This window comes from Chiloscyllium plagiosum, unplaced genomic scaffold, assembly GCF_037043375.1.
Source record: "Chiloscyllium plagiosum isolate Xiang-an unplaced genomic scaffold, Cpla_swu_hap1 HiC_scaffold_19, whole genome shotgun sequence".
Lineage (NCBI taxonomy): Eukaryota > Metazoa > Chordata > Chondrichthyes > Orectolobiformes > Hemiscylliidae > Chiloscyllium > Chiloscyllium plagiosum.
Genome location: NW_028270157.1, coordinates 27,314,715 through 27,334,053, shown reverse-complemented (window position 1 = coordinate 27,334,053; position 19,339 = coordinate 27,314,715). Strand labels below are relative to the sequence as shown.

Here is a 19,339-nt window from a genome sequence, read left to right as displayed (position 1 = left end):
ACCCATGCTATCCCCATATCCCTTTGTATTCATTGGTATTTAGAATATTTTAATCTCTACTTTGAACATTCTCAGTAACTGAACTTTCGCGGATGTCTGGGACAGAGAATATTAAAGATTTACAAGCTGTTGAATAAAAAGAAAGTTATGGTCTTCTCCATTCCGATTAGCTTTAGTTAAAAATCACACAACACCAGGTTATATTCCAACAGGTTTAATTGGAAGCACTAGCTTTCAGAGTGCTGCTCCTTCATCAGGTGGTTGATGAACTACCTGACAAAGGAGCAGCACTCTGAAAGCTAGTGCTTCCAATTAAATTTGTTGGACTATAACCTGGTGTTGTGTGATTTTTAACTTTGTACACCCCAGTCCAACACCAGCATCTCCATATGCTAATTATTTATAAATTATACCCCTAATTCTTAATTCCTCAACCAACAGAAACATCGGGCCTGTATCTACCTTGTCTGTATCTTAAAGTATTTTATAGGTTTCAATGCAATCGCCGCTTATCATCAAAATTCTAGAGAACACAGGCTCAATTTCCTCCATCTCCCTTTATTGGATAGTCCTGCCATCCCAGGAACAAGAATGGTGAACCTTTGTTGCACTCCATCTATGGCAATGATATGCTTCCTTAGATAAGAGAACCAAAACTGCTCAAGGTACTCATTGCGGTCTAAGCAAGGCTAGCTATAATTGTACCCAAATCCTCTTGTAATAAAGGCTGGCTTTCTTTCAGCCTTTCTGATTGCTTGCTGTAGCTCCACATTAGCCTTCAACTACTTATTGATGGCCACACTCACGTCCCTTTGTACATCTGTACTTTCAAATCTCTTTTCATTTAAGAAGTACTCTATACATCTGATCCTCTGATCATTGTCAATAACCTCACATTTTTCCACATTCCATCTTTTGTGTTCTTTCGTATCCATTAAATCTGCCAAAATTCTCTTGAAACTAATTTGCATCTTCCTCAGAGCACATTCCCACCCTAACTTTGTGTCATTTGCGAACTTGAAAGTATTACATTTGGTACCCACATCTATTGTGAACAGTTGATGCCAAGTACTCAACCAATCCAATCCAATTCTGGCAACCAAGTAGCTCTTTTCTATGAAACTTACATAATCCTTAATTTCTTTTGTTGACTGACTTTTTTGGGATTTTGTTAACTTGAAAGAATGTATAATATCTGTAAACTATGGAACAATTCTTTAAAGACTATCCGTTGCCTATATACCAATGAATTTTTAATGTTTTGCCCCAATCCACCTCAGCCAAGTTGCTCCTCATACCCTTATTTTTCCTTCATTCAGGTTTAGCAATTAAGTTTCAAAGTAAACTACCTCACTTTCACACACATAAAGTAAAATTCTATCATATTATGATCACTCATCCCTAAAAGTTCTTTTGTGACAAGATTATTAATTAGCCATTTTTGCCACATACATTAGATCTAAAATAGCCTGTTCTCCAGTAGGTTCCTTAGCATACTGCTCAAGAAAACCATCATCAACACATCCCTAAACACCAGTGTATTAGTACTCATTATATTTATCCAGTGGATATACAGGTTGAAATCACCTGTGGTTACTGAATTGCCTATGTTATATGCTTTTCTAATTAATATCACATGCCTGATTAATGGCCCATGCTATCATCAAAGTTTGTTCTTCTTTAAATAATTTATATCAAAGTTTGCTATCCCTTGCTGTTTCTTAGCTCTACCTTAGCTAATCCTAGGTAAAAGCAATGACTGCAGATGCTGGAAACCAGATTCTGGATTAGTGATGCTGGGAGAGCACATCAGTTCAGGCAGCATCCGAGGAGCAGTAAAATCAACGTTTCGGGCAAAAGCCCTTCATCGGGAATACAGGCAGAGTGCCTGAAGGGTAGAGAGATAAATGAGAGGAGGATGGAGGTGGGGAGGGGGAGAAAGTAGCACAGAGTACTCCCTGACATTCTTGTAGAGAGAGGAGGAAAACTTCTTCAAGAAGGCATCCTTGCAAAAGGATTCACAGTAGGGTTAAAATCAACTAGGTAAAAACAATGACTGCAGATGCTGGAAACCAGATTCTGGACTAGTGGTGCTGGAAGAGCACAGCAGTTCAGGCAGCATCCGAGGAGCAGTAAAATTGACGTTTCGGGCACTAGCTCAACCAGATGGACCTCATAGAAAATGTGTTCCCTGATTGGGGCTGTTAACCTAATCCAATCAGGGAGCCATGGCAGACACATAAGAACATCCTGTTCACTCTGAGAGCTGCTGCTGAGGGACTCTCCACATGTAAATAAAGCATGATGGGATATCAACCTCTGTGGAGTTATTTCAATGGTGACAAAAGTGGGATTAATGATGAAATCATACAAAAGCACCTACTAACTCAAGCCCAACTGGACTTCAAAAAGGCACTTTAACTGGCTTCATCATTGGAAAATGCAGCAGCAGAGCATATGACTTGCAGGGTATTCCAATGGAAGCAGATCCCCTCACCAGCTCGATTGAGCTTGGAGAACACCAATTGCATAACCTCACTCAAGACAGATCCTGAACAGAGCGATTCTAGATCAATCCACAGCAAAACCCCAAAACCAAGCCAAGCCTTGGCCAAACAGTTAAAAATTTCTTCAAGATCCAGGCTGGTAAGCCATTGTAGTTGCTGGTAGTAAATTTTATGACTGATTGTAATAAAAAGCTCAAGCACAAGCTTAATGGGGCAAAATTGGTTGAGAAGGATTCCGAGATAGGTTCAACACTTTTTGATTAGAAAATGGCTGCCTGAGTGAAGTCCTAATTAAATACCTAGAAGCTTTTCAGGAAGGTCTAAGGACTATCAAATAAGCCAAGGCCACTTTGTTTGTTGGCCAAAAAGTAATTCCACGATTCTGAAAGGCTCACCCAGTGACGGTTGACTTATGGGCAAAAGTAGAGGCAGAAATCAGCAGGCTGGAAACAAATGAATCATCAAATCATCAGTTTGCTGAATTGATAGCACTAGTCATACTGATTATGAATCCCAACAGGTCAGTTTGCCTTTCTGGGGATTTTAAATCAAATTGAATTGAATTTATTGTCACGTGTACCGAGGCACAGTGAAAAGCTTTGTCTTGCGAGCAATACAGGCAGATCACAGAGTTAAGTAGCATAGATAGTAACTAATAGGTAAACAGCTGCAAAAACAAAAACACAGGTACAGGCAAATGTTAAGAGTTTGTGAGTCCATTCAGTATTCTAACAACAGTAAGGTGGAAACTGTTTTGAAACCGGCTGGTGCATGTGTTCAGGCTTCTGTTCCTTCTCCCGGATGGTAGGGGTTGTAGAAAAACATTGCCAGAGTGGGATGGCTCTTTAAAAATGCTGGCGGCCTTTCCTTGATAGGAGGCCTGGTAGATGGATTCTGTAGATGGGAGATTGGCCTTTGTGATTGCCCGGGCTGAGTTCACCACTCTCTGTAACCGTCTCAAATCTTGAATGTTACAGTTGCCATACCAGGTAGTGATACACCCAGACAGAATGCTCTCGTTGGAACACCTATAAAAGTTGGCAAGGGTATTCGCCGTCATGCCAAATTTCCTCAGCTACCTGAGGAAGAAGAGATGTTGTTGGCCTTTGTAACAAGTGAGTCCACATGAAGAGTTCAAGAAAGCTTGTTGTGGATGACCACTCCTAGGAGCTTCACAGTCTCCACTCGTTCCATCTCTGTGCTATTAATGTGTAGGGGGGCATGAGTAACATCCCGCCGAAAGTCAATAATGAGTTCCTTGGTTTTGCTGGCATTGAGAGCTAGATTGTTCTAGTGCACAATTTTTCTAGGTCTTCCACCTCCCATTGGTTGACTGTTTCGTCCCCATCTGAGATTCGACCGACTATGGTAGTGTCATCAGTGAACTTGCAAATGGCATTAGTCTGGTACTTGTCAACGCAGTCATGGGTATACAGTGAGTACAGTAAGGGGCTGAGTACGCATCCCTGGGGAGCTCCAATGTTGAGTGTTAGTGACGATGAAATATTGTCCCCAGTCTTCATTGATTGTGGTTGTGGGTCAGGAAACTGAGGATCCAGTTGCAGAGAATGGGGCTTAGTCCGCGATCACTAAGTTTAGTAATCAGTGTCGAGGGGATAATAGTGTTGAAGGCTGAACTGTAGTCAATGAGTAGGATTCTTACGTAGCTGTTCTTGGTGTCAAGATGGTAAACAAACGGTAAACCATTTTTTGCAGCTGGATAAATACCCAATCCCTTGCAAAGCTGGCAGGGGTGGTGTCCTTCAAGAAGCTGGGCATGAACCATGCATACTTGCAATCGTAGTTAGATGGGGAATCCCTGAAGTATGCTACAATTAATACGCATCAGAGTTTGTACCAATATATGAGACTTTCATTTGGGGTATCATTAGCCTGTGCAATTTTTCAGGAAAATATTTTAAAAAGTCTTCCCTCAAGTTACTATTTAATCTAGATAACATGCTAATAGCAAGATGACCAATAAGAGGCATTTACACAACTTTGACATTTCTCCCAGGTGGCTATTTGCCTTAGAAGGGAAAAATGTATGTTCCAGGCATCCCTTCTGATTTACTTGGGCTTCAGAGTTGACAAAACCCAGTGACACCCATTGGAAGATAAAATGAAGGTGATCAAATGTGCCCCGCTCCCATGTGTGTACTGGAGCTTAGGTCTTTCCTTGAGCTGGTGAATTATTCTGGAAAGTTCATACAAAACCTAGCTTCCATCCTGGTACCTTTGCATCAACTCTTAAAAAAGGGTCAGACTTGGAAATGGTCACATAGCCAAGCGATAGCTTTCAGGGAAGTGAAGAAACAGCTGTCATCTTCTAAAGTGTTCTCACACTATGATCACATCTGGTAATGACAGGCAATACCTCCCTGTATGGCATCACCATTGTATTACCCAAGAACGACTGTAGTGTTTGAACTTCCAGCTTGAATTCTTTATTTTCTATTTAAACTTAGTAAATTCTGCAAAGTGTAACTTTTAACCTTATTTTGTGTTTTACACTACACTATAATTACTGCAATGTTTAACTTTTAACTTTGTTCTTTCTTTCTGCCTTGTTCCTAAGATTCTGTATCTAGGTACTTATACCTAAGATGGTGCTTTGTGTGGTGATAATATTACACACTTTTCACTGTACTCCTATGCTTTTGGTACTTGAGTACACATGACAATAAAATCAAAAGCAAAATAATATTACCTCATACATGGCCAAATGGAGAGGAAAGTTCAATTATGTATACATCCAAGACTTTGGCTAATGCAATGCATAAATATACCCAGCTACAGAAGGAAGATTTGGCGATCATATTTGGAGTCAGGAAGTTCACCAATATCTTTACAAATGTAAGTTTGTAATAATAATGGACTTCAACCTCCTGCTGGTGTACTTAAAGAGAACAAAGCAGTGCAGCCTGTAACTTCAGGCTGAATTCAGTGTTGGGGTCTCAATCCTAAGTGCGTATCATTACAAGTTGGAACACTGACTGGAAGGTCAAGTAACAAATGCAGATGCAGTGAGCAGTCTCCCGCTGACAGGTACACCACCATGGCACTACCACTGAAAGAGTAATGGTTTTAAATTTTCTAGACACAGTTCCAGTCACAGCTGACCATATCAGACTTTGGATGCTGAACGATCTGGTCCTGACAAAACTGAAACACCTGCTGGTAATGGGAGAAACCAAAGGGCCATCACAAAGAGAATTGAAATCTTTTTGGACCCAGAGAGTCTAGATCACAGTAGATGATGGCATATTACTATGGGGAGCAAGAGTGATTGTCCCGAACAAAGGTCACTGCCAGAAACTAGCTGAACTCCACCAGGGTCATCCAGAGGTTTCCAAAATGAGATATTCGCAAGAAGTTATCAGTGGTAGCCAGGATTGGATGCAGACATAGCCATGTAGGTGGGGCAGTGCCCAGAGTGCCAACAAGGACAAAAATTACCACCACCAACTCCTACACATTTGTGGGAATGGCTGGTAAACCATTGACTCGGTTACACATTGACAGTGCGGGGCCTTTCAAGGACAAACTGTTCTTTGAACACTCACTCAAAATGGCTGGACATGCACAAAGTTCATTTGTCAAACACTGAGGTGACAATAGAAAAACTGGGCGCATCTTTTGCAATACACGGACTACTGGAAGTGTTGGTCAAACATAACAGGCCATCATTTACCAGCAGGGATTTTGACTATTTACTAAAATCAAGTGGCATTCGACATGTAAAGATAGTTCAATGTCATTGGTCTGGCAGAACGAGCAGTCCAAACTTTGTCTTAAAGGAGCAGCCTACAGATTCATGAGACAACAAACTGTCCCGGTTCCTATTTGATTATAGGACCACTTATCATGCAACTACAGGGGTAGCTCCAGAAGTGTTGCTAATGGGGAGAAAACTGCACACCAAATGAAGTCTAATCTTCCCAACACTGGGAGGGAGGGTGAAATGGCATCAGGAACACCAATGCCAGACACATGACTCTGCCAAGCAAGAGAGACTTTATTTCAGCGGACAAAGATTCGTGTGGGAACCACAGGAATGGCCCTGCATGGGTAAGAGGCATGGTCGACATGAAGTCAGGTCCTATAATGTATAAAGTGCAGGTAGGTGCGATGGTCCTGAATAAGCACATTGACTGTATGAAAGCTGCAAAGTCGCAAACAGCGCAGGAGCAAAACATGCCAGGCTCCTCAACAGCCTTTCTGACTGTCCTGGAACCGATGGGTTCTCTAGGTCTATCAAGTGTTGAAGATACCTCGAAATCTGAGATGGATATGGTCGATGTTGCCATTTTGACACCTTTGCAGCCTGAAAAAGGGAATGAAATTCTTCTGACACGCTCCAGCTGGAAGAGGCAGGTTACTATGCTTTACACACCATCCATATCAGAGACAGAATTGGAGGAACCTGACCTGGTGCTAAAATGCCCCAAGAAGAGCTACAAGAAAATGTCCTCAGACTCAGAGAGGGTGTGATGTAGAGATTATAACAAGATCAACCAGGTGAACCTCATAGAATATTACTTTAATATTCAGTTCCCAGACTTGGTCAGTATACAACCACATTTCTGTAATGGCAGTTAGATAATAAACAATTGCTTCCATTAACATCTGTATGTCATTTATCTTGTTGAGCATGCTGCGTATATTCAGATTGAGTGTCCTTAATGTGTTGACTTGTTAACATGTTGACATTACATTACATTCCAAGCTTATTGATCTTTGTCCTTCTTTCCTACTTATTTCCCATTACCCTTTCACCAGTTGCTGATTAAAAACTGTCTATCTCATCCTTAAATTGCTTCAATTTCCCAGCATCCCCTGCACTTTCAGGTACTGATTACTCACAACCTTTGAGAGAAGTAAACAAAGCTGGCCTTGGTTTCCCATGCCTTTTGATTTAATTTTTTGCTTTGGTTTCTCTTTTAGCCAAATTTGATAAGTAATTTTCTCTTAACTATTTTCAGTGATCTTCCTAAGTTTCTGCAACCATTTTGTTCTTTTTGTTGCAGTTCTTCTCTATACTTAGACATCTCACATAAGTTACTTCAATTTTCTTTTTATACCTTTTAGGCTTCAGCTTTATAGTCCTATTTAGTGTTACTCTTTCGTCCAAAGTTGATGTGCTGATAATAAATACTCCCAACAACATTTGAGAAGCTCAACAGCACCCAGGACAAAGTGATTGGTATGCTACTCAGAACCTTCAAACTTCAGGTCTTTTATCACCAATAGATTGTGGCAGCAGAGTGTACCATTTACACGATGCACTGCAGTAGCTAAGAGTTCTTTGACAGCAGTCTCCAAACATGGGAGCTCTTCTGCCTGAAAGGACCATGGCAGAATATGCACAGGAACACCACTACTTGCACGTTTCCTTCCAAGCCACACATCATTCTAATTTGGAACAATAACATAATTCCTTACGATCACTGGGTCAAAGTTTTGGAATGCCCTTCCCAACAGCATTGTGGAAGTCCCTACACTCCAAAGACTGTAACAGTTTCAAGATGGGAGCACAACCCTCCAACCTCTTCAGAACAATAAAGGATGGGCAATAAGTGCTGACACAGTCAACAACACCCATATCCCATGAATAAATTTTTCAAAAAGAAACTTCAACATGCAGAGGCATAGAGCTGTACAGCAGAAAGAATACACACACACAGAGCAATATTATGGGAAATGAGATTTGAATTCTGTTAGGGCAGAAGATTGCAAATAGCATATCAAAGGAAAAGATGTAACAAAACTGCATTTCCTGCAGTGAGTAACATATCTATTGATTTTAATAAAATGAAAGTTATCTACTGAAAATATTCAGTTTTGTACACAGTCTGACCAAACATGAATAGTTACATTAGAATCTTTACCATTAAGGTCCTGCTCCAAGAAAGCTCTTTAATAAATGTGCTCATTGATTCAATAGATTCCTCCATATAAGCAGCAATTTATAACATCGAGAAAAAAAAAGAAAGTGATAATCTAAGCTACTATGCCATGGCCTCAAGTCAGTTGGAATTTAATCCTTTGCCCATAACAGTTTTGGTGGCATTAACTTAGTTTCTGTCTCCACAGGTGCTGCCAGACTTTCTGAGTTTCTCCAGCATTTTCTCTTTTTATTTCAGACTTCTCATATCCATATTTTACTTTCAAACCTAATAGATTTTGCTTTTTAATGTTAATTCTTATTTCAATTTCTTAACAGCTATGAATGATGGAAATATTTCTACATGGTATGATGCTTATGTGAGAAAACCAAAACCATATTTTGCTAATGAAGGCTTTCAAAATCCACCCTGCAGTGGAACAAACACATACCGACAGAATGATATTGAAGAAACATACACCATTGGAAGTGAAAAGTCATGTCAGCAAAATATAGATAAAATTTGCAACGGACCACTAAAACATGATAAACAGTACTTGTAAGTAAAAGCTTAGTTCTTATTTAATTTATTTTATATGTTTATTTTGGATAAAGTTAGAAACTGTTAATAAAAGATCAGTGACCATGAAGCAGACTAGGTTCTCTCATTTTTTGCAAAATAATTTTCCTGTTCTTTGCTTATTTAGTTTTAGTTCAACTTCAGGTCAGTGTCACTGCTATGGCAGTGAGAATGGGAAAGAAAAGGAAAATTTGTTTTTAGATAGGATGTTCAAGTTCAATCATTGACATTCCACTTAGGTTTAAATGTCAAATAAGCTTAAGCTCAGTAACACTAGGTGGTAATACAAAAAAGTCATAGAGTCACAGAGGTGTACGGCATGGAAACAGACCCTTCAGTCCAACTTGTCCATGCCGACCAGATATCCCAACCCAATCTAGTCCCACCTGCCAGCACCCGGCCCATATCCCTCCAAACCCTTCCTATTCATATATCCATCCAGATGCCTTTTAAATGTTGCAATTATACTATCATCCACCATTTCCTCTGGCAGCTCATTCTATTCATGCACTACCCTCTGTTTGAAAAGGTTGCCCGTTCGGTATTTTTTATATCTTTCCCCTCTCACCTAAACCTCTGCCCTCTAGTTCTGGACTCACCCATCCCAAGGAAAAGACCTTGTTTATTTATCCTATCCATGCCCCTCATGAATTTATAAACCTCTATAAGGTCACCCTTCAGCCTCCAATGCTCCAGGGAAAATGGCCCTAGCCTATTCAACCTCTCCCTATAGCTCAAATCCTCCAACCCTGGCAACATCCTTGTAAATCTTTTCTGAACCCTTTCAAGTTTCACAACATCCTTCCGATAGGAAGGAGACCAGAATTGCACACAATATTCCAAAAGTGGCCTCACCATTGTCCTGTGCAGCCGCAATATGATCGCCCAACTCCTGTACTCAATGCTCTGACCAATAAAGGAAAGCAGACCAAATGCCTTCTTTACTATCCTACATACCTGTGACTACTTTCAAGAAATTATGAACTTGCACTTCAAGGTCTCTTTGTTCAGCAACACTCCCTAGGGCCTTACCATTAAGTGTATAAGTCCTGATAAGAGCATTAGTTTATTATCATTAATTAATTTAACTAAACAAAAATGTGTTTGATAAGCTGTGTCACCATAATGGCCTGAACATCACTATGCAATCAAAATTATTCTCAATTCTTTAACATGCCAATAGCAATAGTACTGATGAGCATGTTACTTTTTGGATATTTTCTCGCAGTTATTCCTACATTTGAGCTCTTGTTCATTATAAAGCAGTGTAGATTTACCAATTTCAAGGTAATTTGTAATAAACTCACAAAACTCTCATCACTATTTCTTCCCTTGGACATTTTCCGCTTATATAATCTTCCTCCGGTTTGGAAGGTATTAGAATAAATATTGAATAAGTTAGATTATAACCAGTGAATGGAACTAATGCTACACAGTATTTTTCCAAGAACTGCAAGATAGTCATCCCTCTTCAGTTATGCTGACTTCCCAAAACGTTTATGTGAATGGGAATAGCTGATCTAAATATTAACCTTAAATTCCAGTTCACTGATGATCATTGGCAGATTTATTGTTATTCATTCATGAGGTGTCTGCATTGCTGGCTGGACCAGCATTTATTAACCATCCCGAATTGCCCTTGAGAAGGTAATGGTGAGCTGCCTTACTGAAATGCTGCAGTCCATTTGATGTAGATAGATGTGCAATGTTGTTAGGGAACGAGTTCCAGGATAGTAACCCAGCAACACTGAAGAAAGATTGAAATATTTCAAAGTCAGGATGGTGAGTGGCTTGGTGTGGAACTTGTTAGTGGCGGTGTTCTTCTTGATTTATCCATCTCAGATTTGCAAAATTTGGCCAACATAATAAAAGTATAACGTTCTAAAACTCAGATCAAGATCATATTTAAGCAAAATTTAATATTTCTATTTGGACTAAATTGCTTGGCTCAACTATTTCATCAACAATGTGCTTACATTATCTGTTCTGGAACAATTATTCATCAAAATATTCTGTAAGTGGGTCTATTTATAAATTCTCCATGGACCATGAGATAAAAGTAGACAGTAGCACAGTTGACACAAATCACAAGGAAGTTATATACTCTTACAATTGTATCCTTTTATTATACATGTATAGGTCAGTGCGAATCAGTGTTCATAAAAAATGATGACACTCAGGCATACTTACATCAGCCACAGACACTGAATATGAGAAAATAAGGTGTGCAAATTCATAATGAGTATAATAGGAAATAGTTTGTGGTTAACTTGATTTGTAACGTATTTGTCTTTTTTTTAGGTTCAAGTTCAGAGCAACAAACTTTCAAAAACAATTTACTGATTCAGATTACTCTGATCCAGTCAAGACCCTCGGTAATTTATACAAAATAGAATTGAAAAATATAAGTTAATTTTGTAATTTTATGATATAGTCTTTTATATTTGAGTTATTCATTTATGGTATTACAAGTGTTCCATATTTGTAAGGACAGATCGGAAAACTATTAACTTGAAGTTAATAAGCTTTGTCATAAGCTGCCAAAGTACTTTTGCATTTTTACAATGGCTTTTGGGCTCCAACACTGAATTCATTAAAAGGTACAACAGAACCTCTGTTTAGAATCCATACAGAGAAATATAGAAGTAAGAGGGCTCGTAAAACTCCCGATAATGCTTCTTTCCCAATAATTCAGAAAAATGAAGAAATGGCACGATATAATTTAAGACAATATCTTAGTCAAAAGCAAAAGCATCGGTGTCAAATAATGTTCATATTTAGCTTTGTAGTGTGAAAATCTGATAGTAAGCTCAGTGTTACTTTTAGTGAATGCAAAACATGCCAAACTTGATTAGCAACCATTTATATATCTTTCGTAGCATTCTTTTAAACTGCAAAGCTGAAGATTCTGTCCAATCTCCTCACATTGATTACTTTTTAAAAATGTTTAACGGCTAAATTAATGTAATTTCCATAGGTTTCATTTTCCTCTGTTTACCATAACATTGCCAGTCTCATTTTCTAACAGAGTTTCATAGTTTCCATATTTTGACATCTAAGTTATTTCTGAATTCAGAGAAAAGTGATTTAAATAAAATTATGCCACTTATGTTCAGTTTAAAACTATAGTTGATAAATATATTTGGAACGCTTTGCCAAACTGCAATTGTTTAAGTTGCTGTAAAAGCATTTGCTCTGAAACGTCCAAGAAGTTTAACCTTCACTTGCAAGAAGAAAGGCTATTCCACAGGAATTAGCATATCAACTTGCTAAATTTATTTACAGAGTAACTCTGATTTGATGTGTTTAATGAGCCTGTATAGACAAAGCTTTAGATTAGATTAGATTACAGGGTGGAAACAGGCCCTTCGGCCCAACAAGTCCACACCGACCCGCCGAAGCGAAACCCACCCATACCCCTACATTTACCCCTTACTTAACACTACGGGCAATTTAGTATGGCCAATTCACCTGACCCTGCACATCTTTTGTGATGTGGGAGGAAACCGGAGCACCCGGAGGAAACCCACGCAGACACGGGGAGAACGTGCAAACTCCACACAGTCAGTCGCCTGAGGCGGGAATTGAACCCGGGTCTCTGGCGCTGTGGTGGGCGGCACTATGCCACCGTGCCGCCCACCACGTTGCTACATCCAGTCCAAAGCAACTATTTATGATGAAACAAGTGTCTTGTGTTTTCTCGTTCATACTTCATATTATTTCTGTGCTTGTTAGATGTGTTTACTCATTGTTCTTGCTGTTCAAGAGTCCTAATTATATAAAAACCAGACAGCAGGTTTTAACAGTTAAATCACATTGTATTTGCTCTTGCTGTAAAAGTGACTAACATCAAAGACTCTAGTTGTTGTTTTTCACTGACATAAGGATACTTTCACTTTTTAAATCATGATTTCAAATGTTGCATATTGGCCACAAATTTGGACAGGACACAAAAATAGCCATGGAGATCATGATGCAGGATTACCCTGTGCCCTTTATTCTTTCAAATGATGTGAGTTGGGGTGATGGCAAGGTCAGCATTTGTTGTCCATCCCAAAATACTTGAGAATTGTGTGGCTTGCCAGTCCATTTCGGTTAACCTCATTGCTGTTTATCTGGAGTCTGAAGCCCTTACCTTTAATCCAGTCAAAAGAAAATCTTCCAGCTCTCTGCTAATTCAAAATATTGCTGCAAACAACCAGCAATGGCACCTCAGCAATCTTTTTGGAGGGCAGATTGCTGGACTGATGTGAAATCCTGCAAGAGCTTTGAACAATGTTATCCACAGTCATGATAACTGCCAGCTACACTTGCATGACTTCATTCTGAGTTTCCACTACAATACTTAGACATTGCATGGATTCTTACACACTGGAAAATATTGAACTCCATGTCTACACAAAGCCATATGCAAGTTTAGTATTGTACTCTTTTGTATTCCTTGATAATACTGGTAATCTTTCTGGAAGGATTGTCAATGCACCAAGCATTTCAGTGTGGCTACCCGTCATTTTTTTTGTATGACATTTCTTGGGGTTCTTATCTAAGTCAAGTGCAGTGAAACTTGCATGCACCTTCCCATTCCTGCAAGCTGACAGCTGCATTACTCTTTACCCTTGTCCTGGCTGCAAGTCCCAATGCCGAATGACTACCACACAATAATCCTGCCTCTGTGTAACCTAGCAGCAATAATTGAAATGAATAAGCAGCACAAAGTTTGTATGCAGCCTAAATTGGGAACTGTCGATGGCACAGTGGCTCAATAGTTTCCACTGCTGCCTCATAGCGCTAGAGACCTGAGTTTGAGTCCAGCCTCAGGTGACTGTATGTGTGAAGGTTTCACATTCTCATTGTGTCTGCATGGATTTCTGCTGGATGCTGTGGTTTCCTCTCATAGTCCAAACATGTGCAGGTTAGGTGGATTGGCCATGCTAAATTGCCCATAGTGTGCTGGCTAAGTGAAATGGCTATGGGAAATGTGGGGTCACAGGGTAAGGGTGGCTCTTTGGAGGGTTGGTGTAGACTCAAAGGGCCTAATGGCCTCTAACTAAACTGAAGGGAGTCTATGATATAAAGTTAATCAACCATCAAAGTCCATGTGCTTATTTTTACCTGATATTGAATCTTAATTCCATATTTATTTCACTGTGTTCAGTAGTGCTAATTCAGAATGCATTCTGCTATTCCAATTTATTACAGCTAGTTATACTTATACAGCTAGTTATACTTTTTTGACATGTTTATATTGCCATTACAGCTGAAGGTCTATCAGGAAGAACAATTGAAATAATTCTTGCAGTGACTTTATGTGTGCTTTCTGTCGTTCTCCTTGTGATAGCTGCATATGTAATTGCGAGGTAGGAAGAACAAATGTTATAAATGCCTTCATTTTTAAAATGTATAAATTCAACTAGCCTGTTGTAGTGATTTTACAGCAGCATTTTTTGAATCTTTTGTAAAGTAATCAGAGATGTTACTTAAGTATATTCTGAAGGCAAGTGGCCTTTGTGGTGCTGTCGGAGTGTCCCTAACACTGAACTGAAAAGCCCAGGTTCAAGCACGAACTGCTCCAGAGATATAACACACCTGAACATGCTGGGACAAGCTTTGTCCAGTTTTATGGCAACCTCCAATGCAAAGTTTTCAACATAGTTTATCATTTGCAACCTAATGCAGGCCCTCCTTCTTATCTCAAATTCAGTCATGGATCTGCTGGCTTCTATGGCAACTCAACCTTCAATTTTCCCTTATCTACATGGCCTATCTAACAATAGATAATTGTTACAATTTAAATTCTTAGCTACATTGCCATAGATTGAGAAACCATCCCATCATTCCTACATCACATTCCTACAGCATCATTTATCAAGAGAGTGCTTATTAGTATGCACTTAAATGTCAATCTTAATAAATTCCCCCATTTCAAACCTCACAGCCACCCCTCAATTGTATGTATTGCTAATTGAAATACACTTATTTATTTAACACATAATCATCTGTTCGTAAATAACTTAAGTATTGCTGAGAAAAAATGCATTTTGTACAAGCTTTTAATCTTATGCTCATCGGGACATTTTGCAAAAATACAAATTCAAGGGGAAATCCAACATTTATACTACAAGAGGGAAGGATGCTGATAGTTAAAGATATTGTCATCTGTTGATGTTTATTGACAGTTAACACCCAGAGTTTACTTAAATTTTAAATTAGGTAAGTTGACTTTGATTGATCAGGCTATTGTCCTGAAAAATGTTTCAGTGTAATGCCAGATAAGGAAGGTGTACATTGCAAAGTCTGGCTGATTGCATCAAAAAACATATCCATTCAGCTGTTCACAACATGTGAGATGTTGAACATAGCCAACTAGCCCACATTTCTAAAAATAATAACACTGTGCCAAACATTAGATATGATTCTGCAGTTAGACAACATTTTCTGGATAACCCTGAATGCTGAGAAATTATATTGCCAACCAATTTAAAGTTGCCATTAGGCTCACATTGTGGTGCATTTGCATGTACTGGAAGCTATATAATATATGAATATATATATAAAGTATCCAATTTCCTATTCATTGCAAGCAGAAAGACCATATGTGTGTAGAAGAAGGGTTTATGTCCGAAACGTCAATTCTCTTGCTTCTTTGATGTTGCCTGACCTGTTGCGCTTTTCCAGCAACACATTTTTCAGCATATGTGTGTATTGCCTGGTTCAACTCTATAAAATGAGTGACAGGCATTCGCCAGTCAATTTCTCAGGGCCATGCCCTGAACAATCAGAATCAACCTACACATTTAAAATTTAAACAAAATTTTGGTGTTAACTTTCAATCACCATTAATAGGTTCATCCTCCAGGGAAATGTCTCTACCAGTCAGAGTCTACCTATCAACCAGGCAGCATTCTCCTGTCCTATTAGTTTATCCCTTGAATTGGTATTCTTGTGAATTGTCCTGATGAATGCAAGATGAAAAGCTCTAACTTTTCTCAGTACATTTAACATGTGTCATATTTGATGGGACGGCATTATCTATTCCACCCCAATTTCTCCAGTTCTTCTGTATACAGGCAGTATGGCATCAAGGTAAGCAAAGAGCCTGCAAATATTTTACCTGTTAATGCTGCCACAAAAGTGCCCTTTGCAAGGAAAAACAAAGTTGGAAAGTCTTGTCATTTATCTTGTTGCAAATAATGATTGAGTTAATCTTTCTTATAACTATTGTGTTATGTATGTGTACTGACTGTTATTGGTACCTGAAATCCATATGTAGAATAAGACAAAAACAGAAGGAAGGAGGCACATACTCTCCAAGGGATGCAGAAATTATTGACACTAAATTCAAGCTGGACCAGATGATTGCAGTGACCGACCTGGAGCTAAAGGAGGAGAAGCTGACACGGTAAGCTTTTGAAATCCCAGCAGCCAATGAGTCATGACCCTATTCTGACCTGTACTTATTTGCAGTGCCATTATTTACTGAGATCACACTCCTTTTTGAAAGGCCAAATTCCATCATTTAGGAGCTTCATACCAGTTTTAAAAAAGCAGTCAATCTTCCTTGGGTTTAATTCTTCCAAAAAAAAAGCAACATGTTGTTTATGTCTTAAAACGGAATAAGTACACTGAAATTCAAATTGATTTCAAGAAAGATTAAATGGTTATTTGAAAAGTACATGTTTTAACATGATAAATTCTAACTATATTTTGCTCATGTGTTGGTGCAGTTGATTGAACAAAATAGATCAGAAATTCAGGTACAGGATAAAAGAACTGATTGTGAAATGTGAATGAGTGAAAGAAAGAACTTTAGCTTGTAATTACTTTGCTTATTCAACTCACTATCTGCATATCAGGTATAAAATTATATCCATACTTTGCCTTTGTATTTTTGATTGTTCTTCTTTCAAATATGCACTAAATATTAGAAATGTTAAAGGATCAATTCATTCAAATGAAATATTCCAGTGTGATTTAACTTAAAATTGCACATCACAAGGACAAGAAAGTAGTCTGGTAATGCTAAACAATGATAGCAGGAAATAAAATAAAATTTAGAGTAAAGATTAATTAAAAATAATGAAGGAATTGTTTTTGAAAATATTTAGAAACTATTGTGATCAGGGGCCAAACTAATATAGTTCATCTTTGCATGGATGAAGTAAAAATCATTAAATACCTTGATTTAGACTTTGGTACTCACCTTTCCATACCATCTTTTGTGGAAACTTAAAGGACAGGCTGGGGAGGAAATTTATTATGTTCATAGTTTCTCATCTGCTCAATACCTGGTGCCCAGGTTGCTGCTTAAGGAAATAATAGGCAATTTAGAGAGAAATGCCACCACATATGATTAGATTAGATTCCCTACAGTGTGGAAACAGGCCCTTTGGCCCAACAAGTCCACACCGACCCTCCGAAAAGCAACCCACCCAGACCCAGTCCCCTATATTTACCCCTGTGCCTAATACTATGGGCAATTTAGCATAGCCAATTCACCTAACCTGCACATCTTTGGACTGTAGGAGGAAACCGGAGCACCCGGAGGAAACCCTCACAGACAGTTGCCCGAGGCGGGAATTGAACCCAGGTCCCTGGTGCTGTGAGGCAGCAATGCTAACCACTGAGCCACTGTGACACCCAAAATATGTTTCTCGTAATTTGTGCCATTTGGTAATTTAAGAGCTGCCCAGCAGATCCAATAACCCCCTGATATGAGCTTGATGGCCCAATTTTGAGTTTGTTGTCATCTGTTCCTGTTCAGGCACTGAAAAAGGATAAAAACTCTAAAGAGGCAGACAATTTTAAAAGATGGTCTGTCATTGTTATATTCTTATTTTGACGTGACTAACAATGTAACTAAGGCAGCTACCTGATTTAAGTGACCCCAGACCAGAAGATCAGCCTTAGGCCATTCCCGATCCTTCCAATTTCCCTAACCAGAAGAAACCTAGGCGATTTTTCTCAGAGTACTGTTATCAACAAGACATGTACGCTGCTTCCTTCTGCACCCCTGCATTTTCAGGATCTAAAATCAAACACAAGGTGCCCACATTTGCATTCATAATCCTATACACAATGAATATACATAACATTGGGGCAGTATTAATCCTTATACTCAATTTCTTCACATTAAATGAGTGTATGATTGTATTCTAGTTAAATATGATTGAACATATTTCATCCTACTGTTCATTTCAGGATAATGATATGGGGTTAAATAGCAGCACTAAAATCAATTAGTGTATTAGATGTTATTTTTCTATTTATTTAGATATGTAGACCAATACTTGGGACCTTCATGCATTTTATAACCAGATTTGGAGAGTTTAAATTTTTAAATCACATTTGTATTTCTTTTGAGTTTTCTTGCGTATTTGAATTGTATTAGCTGCTAAATCACTAACTTACAACTGCTACTGCTATCCTTCTGTGAGTGACCATGTTTCACAGCATGAATTATCTCGTGTGACAATGTGAATTGCCATGTTTTACTTGCTGATTTAAAGAACTGGTGTTGTTCAAGAATTACTAGTTGACCTGTTGGCAACAGCCTCTGTGTGCTACCAGCAAATACTCTTATTTAAAGACAAAATGTTAAAGCATGAAATTGAGTTTCAAAATCAACATTTTAAAAATTTACAGACTAACGTTCTGATGGCTCCTTTCTTACAGTTATTCCTCGTTATTCTTTAGACGCAAGGAAATTTATGTCATCCAGTAAGTGAAGTACTTAGTCTGTTGAAGCTTCTGGTGCAATTTCACGCAAAAGTATATCAAGTTACAATAACAGGAACTATAAAATTAGATAAATGCTCCCTTATTCTTAAAGATTTCAGGGCACTTTAGAAATCTGATGACTAAAACATTTTAACATCTTCTTGGTATGTATATTTCGAATGATGATGCAAAGGAAATGATAATAATGTAGCCCACAAACAAGCACCTAATCGGTTACCTAATTTGTGCACCACTCAGTTTTCATATTCTACTCTTGTATCAGTTGAAACTGTCATCTATTCCTTTGCTAGTTCTAGACTTGAGGTTCCTACATTCTCCAAGACAATCTCCCATTTTGTATCCTTAATAAATTTGAGGTCATCCAAAGGTCTGTTTTCTCTGTCCTTACTTGGATGAAGTACTGTTCACACATCACTTCTATGCTCACTAACCTACATTAGCTATCACCTGAGCAACACATCAAATTTAAAATTCTCAAATTCCTCCATAGCCCTTCCTTATCTCTGTAATCTCCAGTGGTTTGACAGTCCTGTTAGAAATCTGTGCTGTTCTCATTATGCCCTCTTGAGCATTCCCAATTTGAACTGCTCCATAGTTGATGGCAATGCTTTCTACAGTGTCAGCCTA

At 38.6% G+C, this 19,339-nt stretch overlaps 1 protein-coding gene across 1 annotated transcript in view; it reads left to right on the top strand.

The window, feature by feature from the left end:
• ptprq (protein tyrosine phosphatase receptor type Q) overlaps positions 1 to 19,339 on the top strand; it is a 206,953-nt gene that overhangs the window by 147,461 nt on the left and 40,153 nt on the right. The window contains exons 46-50 of the mRNA XM_087997157.1: positions 8,734 to 8,953; positions 11,276 to 11,349; positions 14,232 to 14,331; positions 16,245 to 16,373; positions 18,647 to 18,691. Coding sequence (XP_087853283.1) covers positions 8,734 to 8,953; positions 11,276 to 11,349; positions 14,232 to 14,331; positions 16,245 to 16,373; positions 18,647 to 18,691 — 568 coding nt within the window. The remainder of the gene's footprint in view (positions 1 to 8,733; positions 8,954 to 11,275; positions 11,350 to 14,231; positions 14,332 to 16,244; positions 16,374 to 18,646; positions 18,692 to 19,339) is intronic.